At 37.5% G+C, this 23,103-nt stretch overlaps 1 protein-coding gene across 3 annotated transcripts in view; it reads right to left on the minus strand.

Annotated features, from left to right (window-relative positions):
• Positions 1 to 14,262, minus strand: part of HAF01 (HAC13 protein (HAC13)) — a 66,771-nt gene extending 52,509 nt beyond the window's left edge. For 2 of the 3 annotated variants that reach the window (XR_016056445.1, XM_011624214.3), the window contains exons 1-4: positions 13,802 to 14,262; positions 13,563 to 13,642; positions 9,205 to 9,311; positions 160 to 222 (exon numbers count right to left, since the gene is read on the minus strand). Coding sequence is in view for 2 of the 3 variants with exons in the window: in XM_011624214.3 (XP_011622516.1) it covers positions 160 to 222; positions 9,205 to 9,311; positions 13,563 to 13,611 (219 nt within the window). In the remaining variant the exon portion in view is untranslated. Of the gene's footprint in view, positions 1 to 159; positions 223 to 9,204; positions 9,312 to 11,825; positions 11,942 to 13,562; positions 13,643 to 13,801 lie in introns of those variants that run through there. The other variant, XM_020665824.2, reaches the window with a different exon arrangement.
• Between the last annotated feature and the right edge of the window lie 8,841 nt (positions 14,263 to 23,103).

A 23,103-nucleotide genomic window follows, 5' to 3' on the forward strand; every position in this document is an offset into this window, starting at 1 on the left:
TGACATGAAGTAAGCAATTGAAGTTTCAACAAGAAGATAGAAATTAAAAAAATAGAGTTTACATTTCATACAGTGTCAAGTCAGTTTCCTGCTCCATGCTATGGAAAGTTCAATATATATGATTACGATAGAGACAAATTTACAGGAAATCGGGCATACATCTATCTCTGTGAGGGACGATCCCAACTTGTCAGCCAAAGCAGATAAATGTTCCTTTGCATCCTGAAACCAAAAATATAATTCCACCACTAGTTCAGATGACCTCAATAAACAGATACAGTGAGAAACAACTAAAGACCATCAAAGCCAAAGGCAGACAAATCATTGACAAGACAAAAAAAACCCAGGAAATTGAGGCTTAAGCCATGAGGCATTCAAGGACACTGTTCATATCTAAACACATAAAGCAAATATTCAATCAAGACAAAATCAGCACAATAATATCTGGTCACACAAAATCCGCACAATAATATCTGGTCAATTGAGTCCCATGGTGGACCTCAAGGGGACAAACAAGTTACTGCTGGAGGTCAAACACAACTGCATATTATTCCAATTCTAGAAAAACTGAATTTTTGAAAAAGTAAAGCAAGATGATGATCCAGCAGCAAATATAGAACCATTTACTCACAGACCCTATCAGTTCAAGCCTTCATGAATGCATCATTTGATCAAAACCATGAGCCACAAATTGTAATTAAACAGAGTTTGAAATATACACATAGAAGCATCCTGCACCCAAGGGAAGGAACAGGATATATAGACAGGATTCAAAGGAACAGGATATATAGACAGGACTCAAACAGTAGTTAGTAAGGAGGAGGGGTTGTAATAAAGTAATATGCATAATATATATTGGGATGGAAATGAGGGAGTGATTGCCTCAAATCAAAAGGAGCTTGCAATAACAGCATAGTGAAGCTGCTACTAGGGACAGTGACCCTCATCATGGGGAAAAGGGAAGTGGGGCAACAAAGCTCAATAGTTTAATGAATTCCATGTGATAACTGAGGAATGTGATAGCCCAAGAGGAAGGTGTAGTGTGGAATATCATGTTCTCCAGGGAAATATTTAGGAGAGAATTAGACCTGAGAACTCTCGAGAAAGAGGAGGCACAGTAGTCACATATGTAGCCGAGGCTAAGAAGCTGTTAAGAGAAGAGTGTAAAAAGGGATGAAGCATTGAAAAAACTGGCAGAGATAAATGTGCAGAGAGGCTACTATCTTTCGTAAACATCAACGGAGAGTTTCAAGGGGGGAAGTGCATAAGCATTGACAGTCAAATCAGGACTAAGGGAGAAATTGAATAGGGAGGTTCCATGGTAAGGCGTGAGAAACTTTCCTAGGAATAAGATCGTACCACCATTCATGGGTGTTAAAAAATGGTCATCACATCTCAATCAAGGATCATGTGGATAGGTAATGGAAGTGGCAGGGGTCACAGAATAAAGGATAATACAAAAGAATATGTTGACAGAAAATTAAAAAGTGTAACAAGGGCAAAAAAGGGGAGGAGGAAAGCTATAGGGTATTACTGCCTGACAGTCGGAAAGTATCAGAAGATGCATAGATCTCAAGACAAAATGGGTTCAGAAAGCAAAGAAGCAGAGGGTCATAGATAGGACTAGAGAGCTGGCAACCACTGTTACCACTAGTGTTCACAAAGCAGAGGAGCAGGTAGGGCCATGTAGAGGAGCAGATAAAAGGCATGCAATGTTAAGACTAGGGTTCGTAAAGACTAGGGTTCGTATGGGAAGAAATAGGGAAGGACGTCAGTATCATCAAGAAGATGGCAAAGTCATTCAAACTATTCTTTGTGGCAACAGGTGAACAGCAGGCTGTGGTTAGAATTATTAAGGAAGATCCATCACTACTAGTGCTCAAGGATGGTGAAAAGGAGCAGTAAAGTAACCAACAGTAAGGGTAAACAGATTACAAAGAAGGCAAAGAATGAGGAAGAAAGAAATTGTTCTCATCATGGAACACATGGAATCAAAAAAAGAGTGCCATAGGGTCACTTTGTTCTCATCATGGAATCAAAAAAGGAGTTCCATAGGGTCACTTTAGGGGGAAGATGGCAGCAAGTAAAGCCTGATCATGATTTGAAAAGGGTGGAACACAATAGATTCGTAAAGAAGGTAATCCACGGTTACACAAACTCCCCCTGAACAAGGTAATACATTGCAACACAAACTCCCCCAGTTGAATCACAGAAGGAAACAGGCAAAGAGCAAGAAAGTAAAAACTGATAAAGTGCACAGTTGTTTAGTGAGCCCATGCCTCTTTAATTTTGTTATCTCCTCATACACAGTGTTTAGTTCTCCCTTAAGATAGAGCCTCAGACTCAGACAAGGAGAAACTTTATTGCTGATATTGTCTTCAAATAGCCCCATTATCCCTAAGAACAAACAAAATTCAGACATGGAAGACAAAGAACCCAGCATCAAATAAAAAATATGGTGGTAGAGATGAAGCACATGGAACACTAGACCATCTTAAAGTTGACTAGTGGACAACAGATACTCTGGCAAACCTGATAGAGGGATAGAACACATGGTATACCCCACACATCCCGAAGCTTATTTTCCTGGGACAGTATACAATAGCAGATTGATCGCTCCATACCCACCCTGAAATTGGAGCAATAAAATACCATAGAGGGAAAAATAGTTGCCTCTAAATTTTCTATGTAGGATAATCATCCACAATTCCTCCATAACGAGTAGGATCATATATGAATGCATCAAAAAAACTAATGAATATAGTTGTTGTCACCTAACAAGGGATGCCACGTTTCACTACCATGACCAGCGAAAGAGACACCAATCATGCCCAAAACGTCTGCTACACCTCCAGAGTTCCATTCATCATGCACTCCACATGCCAAAAAGAAGACTGATCTTTAAAAAAGATTCACTAGGTCCCCTACATCAGTGATTCTAGGAACCAATAATGGAATGAAAGGAATATAACACACTAAGGAAGCAAAATACATTACTGATTCTTCCAACAGGTTTCAACCACAATTCGAAGCCAGAAACATCCAAATTACATAAAAACCCATAGAGATAAGGGTCATAGGTCTCAAAATGAAAACGACCTTCGACTTAAGCTTTGGATCACCATGGATGGTCATCCAGGCAGACGTTATGCCTTAGGGAAGTGATCTGAATCATTCACCCCTGAATGGAGAACATTCATCCTTGAGTTTTCAAATTAGCTCATTTCTCCAATCTTGTTGTCTGCACACATGTATCAAGTGTCGTATTTCTTAAGGGTGAGGAGAGTCACAAGCACGAACAAGTCCCTTGCCCAGCAACTGTTCAACTTGCCAACAAAGCTCTGAATGTTCTGCGCAACTCATGGGATAGACAAGAATGTTCAGAAGGGTAGATGAGACTTGTGGCATGCTTTATACTCTCCAAGATAGCAACTTGTTAGGGAGCTCAACCGGGACAAAATTTGAGGTCTGAGAAGATCTTCTAAACCTCTGGGAGATACTCGTCTTTATCCAGTTGATGGTCAGGCTTGACATCTCTTCCAAGAAGCAATTTAACAACCCTGATCTCTTAACTTTCTTCCAAAAGAGACCTAAGAGTAAAAGCTTGGCAGGCTTGCCCATCATTGTCTCCTTGGGAGACTCCGTCTCTCTCAAAGGTTTCTGAATAATGATTTTATTTTTTTACTTTGAAAGAGTAGGTTGACCTTGCCATCATGCTTGACCTTATTATCCAACAACCATGGCCATTCCGATATAATATGGTTGACAATCATAGAAAGAACATCAAACCAAATCATTTCAGAATATGAAACAGTCATCCCAAAATTCTACAAGATATATCAGGTGGAAATAGGAATAGTGGTGCATTCACAATCACCAAGGCATTATATGGCTGTGGGACCTCTTAATCATTAAATTTAACTTGTCAACAAGCTTTTGGTCGAATGTTGATGATACTTCCTTCATCAATGAAGAGGTCCAATCACTTCATACTTAACCCATGTCCAAAAACAACAGGCCTTTTCTGAAATTCTCGGGCTCACCTTTCTAAAGAGAGAGAAAGGGTTGAAGTAGAGAGAAAGGGTTGAAGTACAAGGACTTCATCTGTCATAGGCTAAATGATTCTTTAATCTTCTAAGTGATTATCATTGTATTACAATGCATCATTTACCAAGTTTAAAACATTGGCTTGATGATGAAAGACAATGTGAACCTGGGAAAGGAAAATAGTGAATTTGTCAGTGAATCAACAAGGTCAACAACTGGTTCTGGGGCTGGATTTGAAGAGCACTCTTTGTCAAGAAGTGGCTGGTCCGAATTTAGATGATCTTCATTGCCAGTCCATGAACATGTCGGCATGTCCAGCATTTAGAGGGCTTGTATTGATTACTTTAGAAGTTCACTAAGCTCAAGGGAAGTGGATGGAACCAATCATAGCTTTAGGAGGATAAGTACAATCATCTTTATGCTCGTTTTGCATCGTAATGTAATCCTTGTTTCCATCAGGATTAGCTACCGATTATAATGGTGATTTTCTCAACCAATGCACTGAGAACTCAATCTTGGCATACATCCTGTCCATTGATTGTAACAAAAGCTCCTCTTTGGATTTTATTGGGATAAGAGCCATAGGTTTGACCCATATGGGTTGACATAGCTGGAATCAAAGCAAGCTCCAAAAAAACAACTTGCTCTAATACTGAAACTGATATAGGACCAAGGAGGCTTGGTCCCACACGAGTGTAACAAGTGAGGTGAGCTTAAAAAAGACTATCCCAAACGTCAATAATGGAGGCATCAAGATCTCTTACTTCGAATAGAATTGAAGTATTTAAGGTATAAGATAGAATTAAAAGTAAACTGATAGGGAAAGGTCAGATACAAGTCGCACAACAGAGAGGGATATGTTTAGATTTTAGAGGGTGTTAAGGGGGTTAAAGTCGCTGAAAAAGTAAAGGCCCACCAAGGGCAATTAATGGATTTGAACGGAATGAGGTGATATTCGGGCTGATTTAGGGTTGGTGGGTTTAGGGGCATGGGTAAGAGGTTTGCGAAGGAGGTTGCTATGTTATTAGAGCTAGGGTTTTTTAAATGAGGTTTAGGGGCATGGGAATGGGTTTTAATATCTATGACGGAGTACGAAGGAAAGTGGTTGAGCTTTACAGAAACCCTTAAGGGCCCAAAAATGCCATACATCAAGAGAAAAAGAAAACCTCAAGGCCGTGACAATGCGGCTTGAGAAGTGAAACAGAATTAAGGGCAGTGAGGGACAGCAAAAAATGAGGTAGATGAAGCTCTCTCCGTGGCCAAACCGTCAGCCACTGTGTTGCCCTCCCTGAAAATGTGGTGCCATGTGACTTGATGACCTGTGCAAAGGTGAGAGATTTCATCAAAAATGCGTTGAAGCCTCCAAGGATAGGTATCCTTGCCAGAGGCCCAAGCAATAACATTCCTCGAGTCTCGCTCGACAATCAGCAAATTACACCATGAGGGGTTAAAGCGACAAATGCCTTCCAACAGGGCCCTAGACTCAGCCATCGAGGAATCCGCAATTCCAACAGGGCGAGATACTGAAAAAAATAGTGGAACCATCATGGGATCTAAAGCCCCTATGCCAAAAGGGCCCGGTTGGCCAAGGGAGCAACCATCAAAAACGAGTTTGGAGGCACCAAACTAAGGTGGTCGCCAAAGAGAAGCCTTTGGATCTTCGGAATTCTTGAGTTGAGCAACGAGTGCCAATTAGAAAGATGTCCAAATAGGTATAACTCATGAACAAATTGTGAATTTTTGCCCAAAAGGATAATAAGGATTTGATTTTCTCAATTAGGAAAGGCACAGAGGTTTCCTCTCCTCGAAAGATTCTGTTGTTATGCTCCAACCATAGGACCCAGAAAGATGCAGCCATAAAAGCCTTCCAAAGAATTTTCCCTGCTTTTGGCCAAGGGAGGGAGAGGGATATTTGGAATAACTGTGCAACAAAGTGGGGTGTGGCCCAGGACTAATTGAACAATAGGAGAAGGTGGTTCCAAATTGCGCATGTTATCCGGCAATGAATGAATAGATAGTCGTTTGATTCTTCAGCCCCCCTACAGATGGCGCAACGGTTTGGCAGTGGGACCGCTCTCCTTTGGATTTGGTCCATGGTTCGAATTCTGCCAAAGTAGCCATCCATCATAAAATTTGGATCTTCGGGGCACAAACGTGTTCCATGCTTTGAAGGCCAGGGGAAGATGTCTGGGAGATTGGCTGTAAAGGATACGAGAGAAGAACGAGACTGACAAGAATCCCGAGACCTCAGGGGCCCAAAAGATTCTATCAACTCCAGAGTTTGGGAGGAAGACCTGGTGTAGGGTCTTAGTCAGGGCAAGGAGTTCATTGATCTCGCCGTCACGAATATGTCTTCTGAAATAGGGCGACCACATTCTAGGCATGGAAGAGGTGAGCACAGAACTGACCAGAAGATGAGGTGATATTTATGGCCTCCATCTCCTGACCAAAAAAATCCTCGCATCAATTTGTTCAATATGGCTGCGACCGAGGCAGGGATTTGGAAAATGAACATTTGATACACTGAGGTATTTGATAGAGTTGCCTTGATGAGGGTGAGCATGGCGGATGGTGAGAGAAACCTCCCCTTCCAACCCGCTAATCTGCAATCGAAACTATCAATAATGTGGTTCCACATAGACAAGCGAGGCTTACCAATGCACAACAGCAAACCAAGGTAAGAAGAAGGCAACGGCTGTATGGAGCAGCCCCATCTATCAGCTAAAACGTGGATTTAATGGGGTCCCATGCATACCACAGTCATCTTGGACTCGGCGAGGTTGACCTTGAAGCCAGTGGCCATCTCGAAACATTTTAAGAAGATGAGCAACAAGTTGACCTGCTGGATAGAAGGATCGCATAATAGAAGGGTATTGTCCACGTATTGAAGGTGGGAGATTTGTGGACCATGGGGCCTAGATAGGAGTCCCTTGAGGAGGCAAGCTTGGTATAACCTAGAAGAACTGAATATTTCTGCCGCGATAGCAAATAAGAAGGGCGAGAGGGGATCTCCTTGGTGGAGCCCCCCCAGAGGAAGCGAAGTAACCTTTAGGGCTACCGTGGATGAGGATTGAGAAGTCAGGGGATGAGATGCACGCGTATATCCATTTCCTCCAAAGATGCCCAAACTCCATACTTTGCATAGGAGCGACCAATCGACATGTAAGCTTTCTCCTAGCCGAGCTTAATGACCAGCCCTGGCCTCTTTGAGGAGTGCCGAGAATGGAAAGCCCTATCTAAAATTTGCCGATCTTCTACAAATGCCCCTTGGGCGGGGGAGATTCTCTTACTGAGAACTTCTTTTAGTCTGGTGGCCAAGACCTTGGACAGCAATTTGTAAGAGCTGTTGAATAGACTAATAGGCCTAAAGTCTTTTAATTCTTCAGATCCCTCTAGCTTGGGGAAGAGGGCAATAAAAGTGGCGTTCATCGCTCTGTTGATCACCCCTCTAGAGTGAAATTCAGAGAAGAAAGCTAGAATATCCAAGCACAAAAATATTTGAATAGGGCAATGGGGGTACCCATCTAGGCCTGGGCCTCTGTCTGGGCTGAGGTCTTGTAAGGCTTTGACGATCTCCTAGTCGCAGAAAGGGTGTTCCAACCATAGAGCTGGTTCGAGGGATAGGGTCTTGAGAGACAAATCGGCCATCGTGGTTCATTCTTCAGATGTGCCAGAAAGAAGTTGGTAGAAGCATTCAATGATGGCTTGATCGACGAGGGGTGGCTGGTATAGGATGGCATCTCCCACTTTCATGTGGGAGATGGAGTTTTCTCTCCGTCTACAATTTGCTATCTTGTGGAAATAAACATTGTTTTGATCTCCCAATTTGAGCCAGTTCACTTTAACTCTTTAGGCCCAATGGATTTCTTCTTTATGCAGAAGCGAGAGATAGTATAGCTTTGATTTGGCTCGAGATTCCAATTCAGCGAGAGCGAGGGATCTAGTTTCTTCCAAAGCATCCCGATGTTGAATGGACTGAAGGAGACAGGCTCTCTGGACCCTAAAATTAAGAGGGTGGGCGAGGCTCCACATTTTGATCGAAATTTTTAAGAGTTGCAGTTTCCATTGAAGACGAAAACCTGCCCAACCAGTAACCTAGGAAGAGAAAGAAAGCCCCCAGGAGCTCACAAGAGCTCAGAAGGATGAGTCCAGGATAAGGAATTTGGTTGAGGGAATATGGCGGGGGAGGAGCCACATAAAGGCAAAAGATGAAAAGGCCCAAAAAAACAGGAAGAATCTTCAAACCACAAGCTAGAGTTTTGGGGAATATCTCCACCAAAAGAAGTAAAGTGGCTAAGCTTTAGGGGTAGACTCTTATGATCCTAGGCAAGAGTCATAGTATGATTCTCTCAACAAAAAGACTTGAGGAATCTCTCTTCTAAATGTGACCTCTCACCATAATTGAAACTACATTTAATTATTCAACTTGGTTGATTTTTCCATAGGCCTACATGATATTTATATTTCACTTAGCCAAGCTATCTCTACTTTCAAAATTTCCTAAACTTCTAAGTCCTTTTAAAATTAGTTACCAATTCCTTTATGGTTTCAGGAAACTAGACTTTTACAAAACATGGAAAGACTCTATCTAGACTCTTAAACAAAATTAAGAACTAATCTAACATGCAAACCAAAGAAAGAAACAACTTACTAAAATTTTCTAAACACCACTTTCTAATCTAAGGATCCACAATATTCTAGTGGACCAAACGAGGTTCCTTACGTTAGGGTTTCAAAGGCTCAATCATGGAACGAAAGAAACCCAACACACCAAGGACGTAAAATTCATCGCTGCTCTTTCCAGCAGGCTTTCAACCACAATTTGAAGCCCAAAACGTCTCAATTATGAAAACCCATAGAGATAGGTGTCATAGATGTTGAAGAGATTTTCAATTTAAGCTTTGAATCGCCCTGAACGGACATCCAGGTAAAAAGTAATACTTTAAGAAGCAGTCTGCATCACTTAAGCAAGGCTATATAACAAATTCAATATATAATCAACATCACAAACATGTGAAGAACATGATAAAGAAGAAATGCTAACATCAGATTTTATTTAACAAGGGACACTCAGGGGATATTAAAACAAAACTAAATCTACTAAACAAGACTAAATCTATTAAACAAAATTAATTTTACTAATCGTATAAAAGTTACCTCATCAAGATAATCCACGTCAAGATCGCCAGAATCATCAACATTTCCAAACATGAACCCAAGGAGCCGATTTCCGCTATCGTCATCTTCATAATCTTCCTCGTCCTCTAGCAACCAGAACAGGAATTAAGTACCAGTAAGCAAAGTATGAATCTTAAAAGCTTCTAAGCCAAAGGAGAACAGAATCTGGGAAGTTCTTGCAATCAACTGGATGACAAGCATTGCCAACAACAGAAATATCTAGAATACATCACATGAAACACCACATGACCATCTAGTAATGTTTTGCATTTGAGATACAAAGTGTCGAAGCTCAAAATCAAAAGTAAGAAGTAGATGGAAATCAAAAAAAATATCTATTTTATTTTAGGGAAAATTACTAAAACCCCCCTTGACTCAACTTACTATACATCCTCCCCCCAACTACTTTTTGAATCACAATGTTTACCCTAGAACTAGCTTTTATAGCAAAGACGCCCCCTAGTCAAAAAGTTATAGGTGTAAGGACGAAAAGGCCCCTTTCCATACACGTTGGCCTCACATTTCCGTCAGGCTCTGAATCACCAAAGACACTCCAGCACATATTCCTACCGGACCAGTAATGACCCAATAGGAAAACCTACTGAACTGGCACACCAACGTGCCGGACCCAAAGCCGGTCCGGCATCTAGAATTGCCAAACAGGTCGCAAGCAATGCCGGACCACAATTTAAATCGCCAGACCATCTTCATTACACAACAAATTTCCGGACCGCGTTACCAAATTTCCAGACTGAAGAGTGCATCCAGAAGAAACATTGTCGGGCCGGAACTAAGAACTGCTGGACCGCGTTACAAATAGTAGGGACTAGGAGCGTCAAAATGTGACGTGGGTACTAGGGTGAGAGAAAGGGGCGTGGGTACTAGGAGAGAGAGAGAGAGAGAGAGAGAGAGAGAGAGGGGTGTGGACCTTACAAAAAAGAAAGGGTATTTTGGTCTTCATTTGAGCTCACTTTTTTACTAGGGGGGTAAATGCTATACAAAACAATATTGGGGTTTAGTGAGTAATCTAAAAAGTAGTTGAGGCTTTAAAAGTTACATATTGGGGGGTATATGTAATTTTCCCTTTATTTTGCAATTTCATTGGATCACAAAGAATAAAAAACGATATGAAATTTCATCCATCGGTCTAATAAGGGGAGAGGACCTTAAAGTTTCCCTTCACCTATCTCAAGCTTGGGTAAAGAAGGTGGGTTCGTTAGGTACGAAACCAGTGTAAAACTTTGCCACATCTTATCATGAATCCTAAACCTATAGAATGGAGGAACAGTATTCATGTCGTCAACCCCAAATAATTAGGATAAAGCTTGGATGATGATGATAATGATTATGAAATTTCACCCATATCCCAAAGGCAACATGTAGCAACATCGGGGGTGGGGGAGCAATTGTAATCAAATGATCGACCAACAGACACTTTACAATTCTTTGAGAGAGATTACAAGGAATTTCTTTAGAAGGGTACTTATTACATGACCACATTTCATCTAGACCAGCAGAGAACCAAAGGACCACGTGGTCTTGGGAGGACATCCATTTTTAGTCATTACAAACTTACTTGCCAAGTGTTGCAATGGACTAGCACATTAAAGTGGGTCAAAAACTCATGGAATAAATGGTAGACATCCGACAAATCTGGGAAACAAACAGCCATTTGAACCATAATCATCGTCTAGGACTGTTTAAGAGTGACATAGGTCACTACCATAAGATGTCGCTTGTGGTTGGCATATATGGTGGGCAAATGATTAAATAGTCACTCTTGAGGCTCTCGCTCATAACCTTGAAAGTAGAAGTTTGTTTTCACATATGCCTATGGGGGATTGATTGAAGGTTGGACTTGTGCTTCATAGATGCGGGGAGCTTGGTTGAGGGGTGGAAAATCCCCTTACAATCTCGCTCCTGTGATTCGGAGCCCGAGCAGAGCTCACTCCTCTCATCAAGGGAACTTAATCCCATTCTTATAAAGATCTCAATCCCTAACTAGAAGGCATCTTGATTGCTTCGAAAGGGGATCATGACCCCACTGAAATTGCAATGCGATCATGGTTTGAAGGGATCTTGATCATATGAGAAGTTTTAAACGCTTTTGAACTTTTGAAACCCGCATCTATGATTTTGTGCTATGTTTTTTGCTTTTGTGAATTCTCTAGTTAACGACCACCTATAGATGATTTTGTATTCCAGTTTCATGGTCATGATCTGCATAAGTGGCTGAAATATGGTAAACCGGCTCTGAATTGCCCAATTTGTCACAGACTTTGGGGGGGCTTCCAGTCCCTAATAGTCCCAAAAGGGGAATTAGCAGGGTTGTCCAGAACCGGGCAACTCTCACTATAGTCAATCAACCTGTGTTGCCCAGTTAGGGACCTCAGCAACTCCTATTTCTCTATCTTTTTTGGAACTTTCAGACTTCAGAATTTTCAATGTGCATGTGCAGATAATGCTGAAAAGTGGATTATATTTCTCAATTTTTTACAACTTTAAGTTACACACACACACAAGCACGATCACGCACACGCACACGCACGCGCACACTCACACAGAGGTGTTCTCCAAACAATCCAATATGCATATGCTACCTATATCAAGCGGCTCCCAAGCATGCTTCTTGAACAACACTTCCAAGCGGTCCCAAGTTGGGGCGCTTCAACCATGGTTCGATCCCAAGCTCCCACTCCCGCTCCCAATAACTATTGCGGCGCTCACAAAACTGCTAAATTTTTGCCCCCAAACCAAAATGCAAAATGGGAACAAGTGAGAGAGAGGATTTGAATTTTTAGGACGAATATACAGTTAAACCCCATTTACAACTAGGACAGCAAGGGGAATCAGACACAACTTTCCTATGCATGGGTTCTAGTAAAATAAAGCTCCCCCTCAGGATACAACTTTTCTTTGGTCACAGACTTGAATAAAATTTTCACATTGAATCCCTAGTCCCTACAAGGTCTCATTAGTTGCCCACAGTTTTGATTTACAATGCGTATCATATTTTATCATGTTTTATTATAATTTTCTTCTTTTATCTTTTCACAATTTCACTAATTTATGCCACAATGAAAATTTTGGATTTTTAACTATTCTTATGAAAAAAATCCTATTTGTAACATCTATTCCGTCCACCTTCCAGCCATTCGATCTTTGACCGAATGATTGAAGTGCATGTTACTATTAGAATTTTAATTTTTTTTCCAAAAATTAAATGAATATAAAATTTTGGGCACATGTACTTATCAACCTTACATACCTGAAAAACTAAGAAAAATTAATTCAAAAAATAAAATGATGTAAATACCCTTGAAATATTGAAGGGTTATTTTGGTATTTTATTTTTTGAAAAATTTTTTGTTGCGCTCAAATGAGGCTCACACACTCAAATTTTCAAATCAATTGGATTTGTAATAAAACTGAAGTCCGTTGACTATCACACTCTCGACCATCCAACCAAGATCAGGCAGTTGGCATGTGGAATGAAGTTAGTATAGAAAATAGGTTTCGAGCTTTTCCAATACACACGCATGGGACCCATATGCCCCCCCTCTCTCTCTCTCTCTCTCACTCTCTCTCTACATAAGAAGAAGAAAAAGAAGAAGATGACCTAAAGGTTTGATTGCGAGCCCAATCTCTCATTGACGAACCCATATGCTCTCTACATATAAGAAGAAGAAAATGACCTCCAAGTATTCGATCAGGGCCTCGAATAGACATGTGTGTTGTGCATGCACACGCACAAATAATTATCATAAGCAAGGTTCAGAAACATGGCCGAGTCAACCCAGACTCAGCCAAGTAACTAGAACTCAGCACCTTGCCAAGCCAAATAATAGTTTAGGTAATTAAAAACATAGAAATAAATTCATAAAAAAAATATATTTCTTTAGCAAATGAATTTACAAACATGTTCTTGTATAATTTTCATGATTTTGATTGCTAAAGAAAGTACAAACATGTTCCTATATAATTTTCACGATTTTGATTATGCTTTTGAACTTTTTATCATTTGCTCTATTTTTCCCTTTCTAGAATTTTCTGAATTATTTCCAGCTACAAAAAAAATTTCCAAATTCCAACTTTTGTACTTTTTCATCATTTAGACTTCTAATGCTCTTTACGGTTTTAATTTGTTTGTTACTATTATTTTCATTTTTAATAAGTTTTTTGGTTTTTTTTCAACGTTTTAGCCTTTGCAAGAAATGTACAATACTCAATCAAGTCCATTGGTTCCCATCCAGGTACCTCAGCTCGGGCCAGGGCCAGGGCCAAGTCTGAGGCCCGAGCCAAGTTTCAGAACATTGATTATAGGAAAGATGGCTAACCTTCATCATTATACTCAGGTGAAACTCTACCTGCCTCCTCCTCCTCCATATTCCAAAACCAGGACAACAAGAACCAACACCTGAATATGACATGACCAAATATGAATAACCAATGGATAATTCTCCACTAAAAGATTGCAAAACCAGAAGCAAACCGTAAAATGAAACTTACCAAGAAACCAACAACCAACAAAATAAGCATAAAATCATCAGAAAAATCAATTCCACATAAAAATTACCCTAGAATTCAGAGAAAGCCATGGAAACCATCAATCACGAGCTCAAAACGAGCAATTCCGTGGAATTTGTCCCGTATCAACTAAGAAACAAGGGTTCGATCTGGGAAACGCAATTAAAACATCCATTCATTGATTCAAATAGATGGAATCATCGATTAATAGATAACTCGTATAGAGAGAGATGGCTCCCTTGCTGTTGTGTGGCGCGTTCTATAGAGAGAAAGAGAGGGGTCTCGTTTTGTGATTGGAGGGGGGGCACTTATATTGCTCGCCAAGATGTGAGAGATAGAGAACGTTTTGAGATCCTTCCAAGAGCGAGAGAGGGCTATTTATAGGGCGCTCCTGTCATAAAAAGTTTATATATAGCGTCAGTCTCGTACTATTGAAGTAAGGCGCATCTAAAAAAGCTATGGGCAAAGGTCATTTCAATTTCAGGAAATCCACAAATTGATCTTCTCCCCATCGCCATCGAGATGTATGCATACGATAAAACAAAGAATTTCAGGCCATAAAAGGAATGTACTTTGTTTATGCATTATCTAGAAAATCTATTTTTGAAATTTTTATTGTTTATAGATCTATTCAATTTGTACTTTTTTTCAAGTTCAAATTATATGGTGGAAAATTGTTTTATGCCGGCTGGTTAGCATTTCTACAATATGTGGTCCTAAAGTATAAAATATCATCTTAATGATGGATACAAATAGGTGGTCCATCTAAAAATACTTGAAACTAAACGGTCTAATTTTTTTTCTTAATAGAATTATTATTTTTAATTTTTAAAATTTATTTATTTTTTCATATTCATAATCTTCATGTTAGAGATGGGAAAGGTTTCTATACATCCCCTACAGTATATAAGATCCATGCTTCTCCTATCATCTAGCCATCCAATTTTGATCAAGAGAGTCATTCACTATTTGATCTTAGATCCGACATCTCAAAGTATTTTATTTTTAGTTTTTTTATACAAATTGTATGAATATGAAATTGGTATGTGTCATCTTCTCATTGGGGCGCACCTATAAAAAATATTAAAAATAATTTTTCAATAACATATAATGACCAAAATATCCCTTGAAACTTTCAAAAGTATTTTGATCATTTTATTTTATTGAAAATAATTTTTTAGATTTTTTGCTAATACGAGTTTAATAGAGGATTAGATATCCAAATTTTGGTGTCAAAATAGTTTATAGAAAAAATTAAAAATAAACTAGTGTAGAGACGTGACATTGTGATTGGGGCAATCTTAGCCCTCCATTCATAATGGACGGTTGGATAAGGAGAAGTATAGAAGTCTTATATTGTAGGGGAAGCATAGAAAGTTTGTCCCTTAGAGATTACATGTTCTCAAAAATTAAGTCCAAAATCTATCTTAAAAATAGATTTTTAAGAGGTGACTCATTTCTACATGGACTCATAATGACTGTGTCATTCCTTATATAATTAGAAGTAACAATTTCTCAAAAAATTTAGGAGTAACAATGCATTTTCATGTACCCGCAATATTTGCATTTCAGTTGATGCATGTCCAACAATTTGATAAAATATAATGGACATGCTAAAAGACTTTATATGCTCCCACAATAACATGTTATTCATGTTCTCTTTTAGTTATGATGGAATTTGGAAGTAAGATATGCAAAACAGTTTAACCCAGTGTTTTAAAAAACAGATCGGTGATTCGGATCGAGCATCTCAAAAACCCATCCAGATCGATGAATCGACGATCCGGATCAAGAATCGGTCAGATTAAGTCTTAAAAAAAATCCGAAAAATTCATTATAAATGTTGTTTTTTAGGAATCCAATAAGAAATGAGAGTACTCCATTAAGAATTTTCATTTCTTTGCATGAATATGCGAATATCGATATGTTCTTTCCCTGCATGAACTACTGTTTACCATTTAATTTACATCATACAAAAAGATAAGTATAGAACTATCATAGATTAAGTATATCATCATACATGGACTACAATAAAGCATACAATTCGTAACATACAACCTAAAAATAAAATGATAAACGACGTCGTTCTTCGTCTGGGTCACGCTGGTGCTATTGATTGAATTCGGTGACAATCATTGACTCATTATAAAAATGAATCATCCAAATTAGCGGCACCTGAGTGTTAGTGTTTTGTTGTGCTCCTAATCCAAAAGCCCCGAAGCTTGTCCATCCTTTATGCACACCTACACTGTCGTGTCCATCCCTACCCTCTTGTTGTTGTAACTCGATATGTGAATAATTTGGCTGGGATTGGGTGGCCTCATAATCATCATCTCTCTCATTTTCCCTTAGACCCCCTTCTCACTCTCCCTTATTAAGTACAATATCATCAACATCTCTAACGAATTGTGAATATCTTGGTTGGTTGTTTCCTCTCTCATGCTACTCATCACCTTATTCAAGATCTTCCTCACCAATAGCCTCAAGAACGCTCTCTTGTGCAACACTGACTCATTTTTCTCTACTACCCATTGTTCTACTATGTCTATGATAAATATTATGTTCAAGTCTATCGGCCCATAATCTTCAAGCTTCCTTCTTATTTGTCGCTCTCGGAGGTTTAAGTTGTAATGAACATAGACTAGTTTATGAAACCTATCCGAAGTGAGTCGATTTCTCCTAATAGTGTGAAACCATTAGAATATACTTCAGTTTCACTCACACTCAGTAGTAGAACATGTATGGGAGAACACCTTGAATGTTATCCTCTTTAGGTGAGGTGCATCACTACCATATATATCTCACCATTCAGTTGGATTAAAATGCAAAAAGCAGTGTAAGGGCAAGAACAATTCATAATATTAAATATATGAATGAATAAAATATTAGTTAGGGGTTAACCTGGATTCATCTTAGTTCGAGAATTCTTGACAAGTCTAGTTCCGAAGGATCCTATAGCATCCCTATACATAGTAAGCTAAAACAAAATATTTCGTTTCAATGCATTATTCCTCACAAATATAACAACTTAATAAAGTTCTTACCCAAATATTAAATATTACCTCTTGTATTGTTGCTACCTGGTTTCGATGGCTTCTCTCCAGCCTAACAATAATGTCTCTGACCCCTTCTATAATCTTGTGGGGATGTTCAGGTGTTAAATAAAAAAATTTTGGGTTGAAGTAGTGACCTAGAAAATACATATATAAAGAAATTTTATTTAAAATTTCATAAAAAAAATAATTTAGAATTAAACATTCTAATGATATAAATATATATGTGCCTGCATAATGAATTGGATGGCCAAATTTGGTGTTCCACCTTCTTTCTATAATCTCGATCACTTTACTAGCAAAACTATACTTCTCCCCAACAGCTGATTTGGCCCTCTCAAAACCTTCGTAAATGATGCCTAAGGTAGCTTTCTTGTCAGCATCCATCATTCTAAATACCGTGACCAAAGGGACAATGGCCTCTACGACACTGGAACATCGAGACCAAAACCTCTTATTTGAGACAATGCCGTCTACTTTTAACCCGATATTGGACTTCAAGATGCGATCATTTAACTACTCTTCACTGGTAAACAATATCTTTAATGCACCTTCAAATTCCTGAATGAAGTCTACATCCAAGTAATATGTTGCAATGCGGGTTATGACATGCCTGATTATCTCCTTTTTCTTAGACTGTTCTTTGAACAAAAATAAGATTTTAGAGTGGTTATATATAAATCTTGACACCAACCTCGCTTCCTGTAGAGTCTCTTTCACAATTTTGATATCACGAATCTCCTCTAACATAAGATTGATGTTGTGTACAGCACACGGGGTCTATACTAGATGCTTCATCTTATCCATCAATTTGCTGCCCGCAGAAACACATGCACGCGCATTGTCCGTAATAAATTGGACTACATGCTTATCTCCCACCTCCTCCACTATCTGATCATATAGTCGTACCAAGAAGTTTGCATACTTCTTTATCCCTGATACGACCTTTTAGGGAATAGGCCAAGAAGTTAAAAAACTCATTTTTGCTAACTTTATTCAACCAACCATCACTCATGAGAGTAATGTTTGTTATTGGCCAACTCTGTTTATATTCTTTAATCAACTTTATAACTTCCTCCACATCTTCATCCAAGATTGGCCCACTTAGCTCATATGCAGTCGAAGGTTTTACCCCGGGCCCGGCTCTCTGGATTGCATTGACCATAGGTAGGAAATATAGGCTATTGGCTGCATCAAAGGGGATCCCTTTATCGTAAAACCATTTATCAACGTATCTGCCCAACATGTTCCTCGTACCTTTCACCATGCTTTTAAAGGTCATCTGTTGTGACTTAGGTTTTGAGAGAAATGGGTTTATACAACCATGACCTGCAATATTGGCACTCTTAGATAAGCTAAGAACACTTTATTCAATGTTCGGTTCCTCTTGATACATATTGTCACCAACCCCTCCATACATATTCGAGCTGGGCCCGCCATACATGCTCGAACTAGGCCCACCATGCACGCTCGAGCTGGGCCCGCCATGTATCTTTGAGCTGAGCCCACCATGCATCTCTGAGCTAGGCCCACCATGCATGCCCATGTCATAACCACCAGGCATTCTAAATCCGCTTTCCCTTTAGTATGTTTTCTATAAACTCATTCTTGTGGCCATCTCCAAGTCATTATTATATCGTTCTTCTATATCATTCTCGTTCGATGGCGTATATAAATCAGCTATCTCCTCATCCATCAGCTGCTTTGCAATTCTTTTACCTTTGATGGCCTTCAGAAATGTCGTCATCTACTTTCTTACATTACTAGGGACATTATTGCATGTAGAAATATATCCCTTAACCTTTGCCAAGTGTTGTTTGAACCTATGTACCCCATTACTTATCACTTTTTGGTAGTAATTACAAATAATTTTATCTTTTTTGTTGGGATCATGTCTGACCCTATGTTGCCATGCAGCATCTTCCCTAGATCTTGTCATGGTTCAACTGTTTTAATATGTAAATGGTTAAAAATTAACCTGACAATTCAACATGAAAAATAATCGCCATATGTAATGATAATATGTAGGGGTAGTTCATGAAGTTATATTTGTTGTTAATGCAAAATACTTCTACTGGCAAAATATATTAGTTCTTACTGACAAAAATAATTTATTTGTGCAATATTATAGATAAAAATAGTCTCTATCTGCCATTACAATAATATAGTCATCCATAATGCCACTACAAGTACATTTGGCACAAAAAATATTTACAATGATATAGCCATTACAATAATATAGTCACAATTTTTTAGAAAATCACGATTTTTCAAAAAAATCGATCAGCAAAAAAAAATTCAAAAAACGCAGCCACAACTCCTCTTCATCCGAAATCGAGCAATAAAAATTGCTTAATCCGATAAATTACACCAAAAATTAATTGAATTACAGTATTAACTTAAAAAACCCTCTAAAATAATTCATAATAGTACTTTAATTGTCTCATATTTGTAGTTTGGCCGAAAAAAAAAAAAAAAAATCTAACTGTTATTCACAAAACTGTGACTCATAATCGAAAATCTTTATCAATCATATACGTACATGCATTAAAATTAAAAAATATAGTTTTGCATTAAAAATTTAACAACATGTATTTTTTTGCATCAATAATTTATCAACATGCATTTTTTTGCATTAAAAATTTAGCAATAAAAATTAAAAATACAGTTTAATTCGTCATGATAATCAAAACCTGATCACAATTTTTCAAAAAATCACGATTTCTTGAATAAATCAATCATCAAAATTTTTTTTTAAAAAAAATGCAGTTCTTCATATACCCACTTTACATCAGTCATTCCAACTCGAAAATCCACCTCAAATCGAATAAATTTCATCAAATAAAATATATGTTATGATAAAAAAATATCATAAGGAATCAACACTTTATAATATTAACACATTATTTGCAAACAATTGACTAAAATGGATTGAATGGCAGAAAAAAAAAAAAAAAAAAGAAACGCAGTTCTTACCTGTTTTTCTGCACCCGTGGCTTTAAATCCAAATCTGAGATGTAATGGACCAAAATACTCGCAATTTATAAATAAGAACTTCTAAATAACACTCTTAAGATCAATAACCCTCATATTTTACAAAAAATAATACCCAATTTTGTGAGAAATCAGAGAAATGGTGGAACCCTAACACTGACGCCTTGTTCTTCAAAGATCCACCGATTTGTGATCAAAATTGTTGATTTAAACTACAACTTATCGATTGAAAAGGCTAAAAATCTTAAAGAAAAAGTTGAAAGATTCGATTACAAAGCTGAAAAAGCAAAAAAAAATCAAAAAATGACAAAAATCGATGATTCCTGTGATGAATACTGTTCACCCGTGTTTCATTGTTGTGAATCGGTAATTTATTGTTGGGAATCGCCTGATTCTCTCTAGACACTAGCGATTCCCCGTGTATTGCTAGAACCGGCAAGCCCTTGCCGGTTCCCAAGTCAAACCTGGTGAGTCCGATTCAACTTGTCGAGTTTTGAAACACTGGTTCAACAGACTAACCTTCATAAAATAATTCCTCATATTAAGCTCTCCATGCACTTCAATGTAAAAACTCTCTATGCACTTTAAAGAAAAAATATCTCAATATTTTACAAAGACCGACAAATTTTTGGATTTTGGAGGGCAGATCTAAGCGTAATAAAACTCAAAATCAAAATTATTCTTTTTAAGATAGTCATCTTGCTTTTCTTAAGCGGTTCCCAATTTTTTAGGTTAAATAAGTTCTCCCTAACCGAGGGAGTAGATATACAATAGAGGTCCTACAAGAGCACACCATGATAGGCACCCACTCAAGTGAGATGAAGGGGTCCTAGAACTCACCACTAAGAATAAGATGAATTATGAAAAATGGCATATTCAATTGAATTTTGTAAGGCCACTCATCCAATAATGTTGTGTTCATTTAACTTATTAAATATCCATTCGTGTGGTTTAAATAATTAAGATATCATATTTAAATGATTTAGGTAAGGTGGACATTCAAACTTTGTCAAAAGATGCAGTATTTGTGTCGGAATTTTTTTTTTAAATAACCTGGAAGTCTTTTTTCGCCGTAAATCTGAAATTTTAAAAACAAAAAATGAAGCAAATCAAGCTAGATAAATATACACTTCAAAATTTTAAAATAGACAATCCAAATAATGTACTATTATAAGGTGCGTGTTGTTAGGACGTGAAATCTTTATTTCCATGTCCAAAGGATGATCACTTTGCAAGTTTTTTCCAATGTCAAACAACCTTCCAGGTTTTTGATACATATATTACTTTTATAGTATAAAATTAGTGTTTTCCCTATATATATTGGAGACTTGTTGCTCTTGCTCCGTGAAATAATTTTGTTGTGAATGATATCATTTAAGGAGACCAACAAATATTTCTTGAGAATACAATAGAACTTTATTAGTATTTGGAAAAGAAATAATTAATATTTCATCTAGGTGATGTCATCTCATTGCATGATGTCAAATCTCATACGAATGATGTTATTCTATGCCATTGTTGATTATTTAAGCACCCTTAAAAAAGATAATATATTGTCTAGTAATAGCATGAAGTATAAGAAAAATTGAGGGGTTGAGGGAATACTCTACAAAATGGAGTAAGACTAAAAGGATTGTTAGGATACACTATTTTATAGAGTATTTTATAAATTTACTAAATATTCTTTTGATACTTGGCATTCTTACTCCACACTATTTTATAGAGTATTTTATAAATTTACTAAATATTATTTTGATACTTGGCATTCTTACTCTATAACTCTTTGTTTAGGAGTATTTCTATAAGGGATAGAATAGAATGATACCATTTACCTTTGGTACAAGGAGGTCACAACTAATCTTCACCATTGGGTGTGAAATTGGGTGGTTGTATTTATTTAATTGACCAAGCTCAAAGTTCAAAATAAAATTTCAAAAACTTTGTGACACACCCAAGTTATTATATAACATATCGGATGACTATAAGTAATTGTGACTTACCTATACCAAAGATAAATGGTCTCATTATACAATCCCTTTATATAATATGGTAACTTGTTTAGTATAATTAAGGCAAATTAATCAATGATGTATTATAATTTTTTGGTAAATTATTTGTGTTAAGAAATGATATCACCCACATGAACATGATTTCATCCACAATAAATATTAGTTGCCTTCTAAGAACTAATAAAATATCACTAGAGATTTTGGGTTTTGAGTAGACTGAATTGTCTATCATTGTGATAAGAATATTTTGGGAGAGATTGGAACAAATTTGCACATATTTAGTGAAACAATGAGATAAATAAATTTTGATAAAGGGAATTAGAAACTCCTAGAAATTTAGACTTTCAAATTCTTCTATTTTGCCTTTTTAACCAATAGAGCATATTAAAGGATCCAACGCAATTTGGAATCAAATTACACATGATTTTGCTAGATGGAAAAAGTTTATATAAGCTACTACGGATGCCCCTCAAAAATCTATCGAAAAATGTAGTCTTAATGTTGAAAAACCATTTGATTGATCATCACGACATCGAGATGTATGACTATATAGAAAAATAGAAAGATTTTAAGTCTCAGAAATGGTGCATTTTACAACATATTATCTACACCGTCCATTTTAAGATTTTCATATGTTCATATATCTACTTGATTTTAATTTTGAAATTTAAAATTTTATAACTAGATATAACAATAGATTTTGAGATAATCCTAAGAACATTTTACATCAAAATTATATACCATGATAAAAATTGAAAGTGCACTTTACCTCTACACCTACGGATGCATTTGTATGCAAACTGCACCCTTGAGAGATTGCAAGAAATGCAAATCTAGTTTTGGGGCTCAAAAAAAGGAGAGAATTTGATAACAAAATTAAAGCAACTTTTAACTAAAAAATCGATTTTTCGTAGTATAAGAGGGATCAATTTGTGTAAGTTTTGATCAAATGTGGTTAAAAATGGGATTCAAATATGGGGAAAATGAATCTCATATAAGGACAGGACCAAAAGAGGGGCTTTTACAGCCTTTTTTTTTGAGGTCAAGAGGGGCGTTTTGTGGCCTCTTTTCTGGAGAAAGTGAGTGCACCAGGAATCAGTTTATACACCGGCAGTCCCATGCTTAATTGGCTCGACGAATTTATAAGCCTATTGATATCATGAAAATTTTTGCACTTTTCTCTATTTGAAATGGTTTCCTTCTCCCTGGGGAGCATACTGTTTCAATTGCTCCCTTCTTCAATTTTTCTTTACTTCATATCTATTTTCCCAATAAAACACAAGGGTGACAATTTT

The sequence above is a fragment of the Amborella trichopoda genome, chromosome 5 (assembly GCF_054954075.1).
Source record: "Amborella trichopoda isolate Santa Cruz 75 chromosome 5, AtrichopodaSantaCruz75HAP2 v2.0, whole genome shotgun sequence".
Taxonomy (NCBI): Eukaryota; Viridiplantae; Streptophyta; class Magnoliopsida; order Amborellales; family Amborellaceae; genus Amborella; species Amborella trichopoda.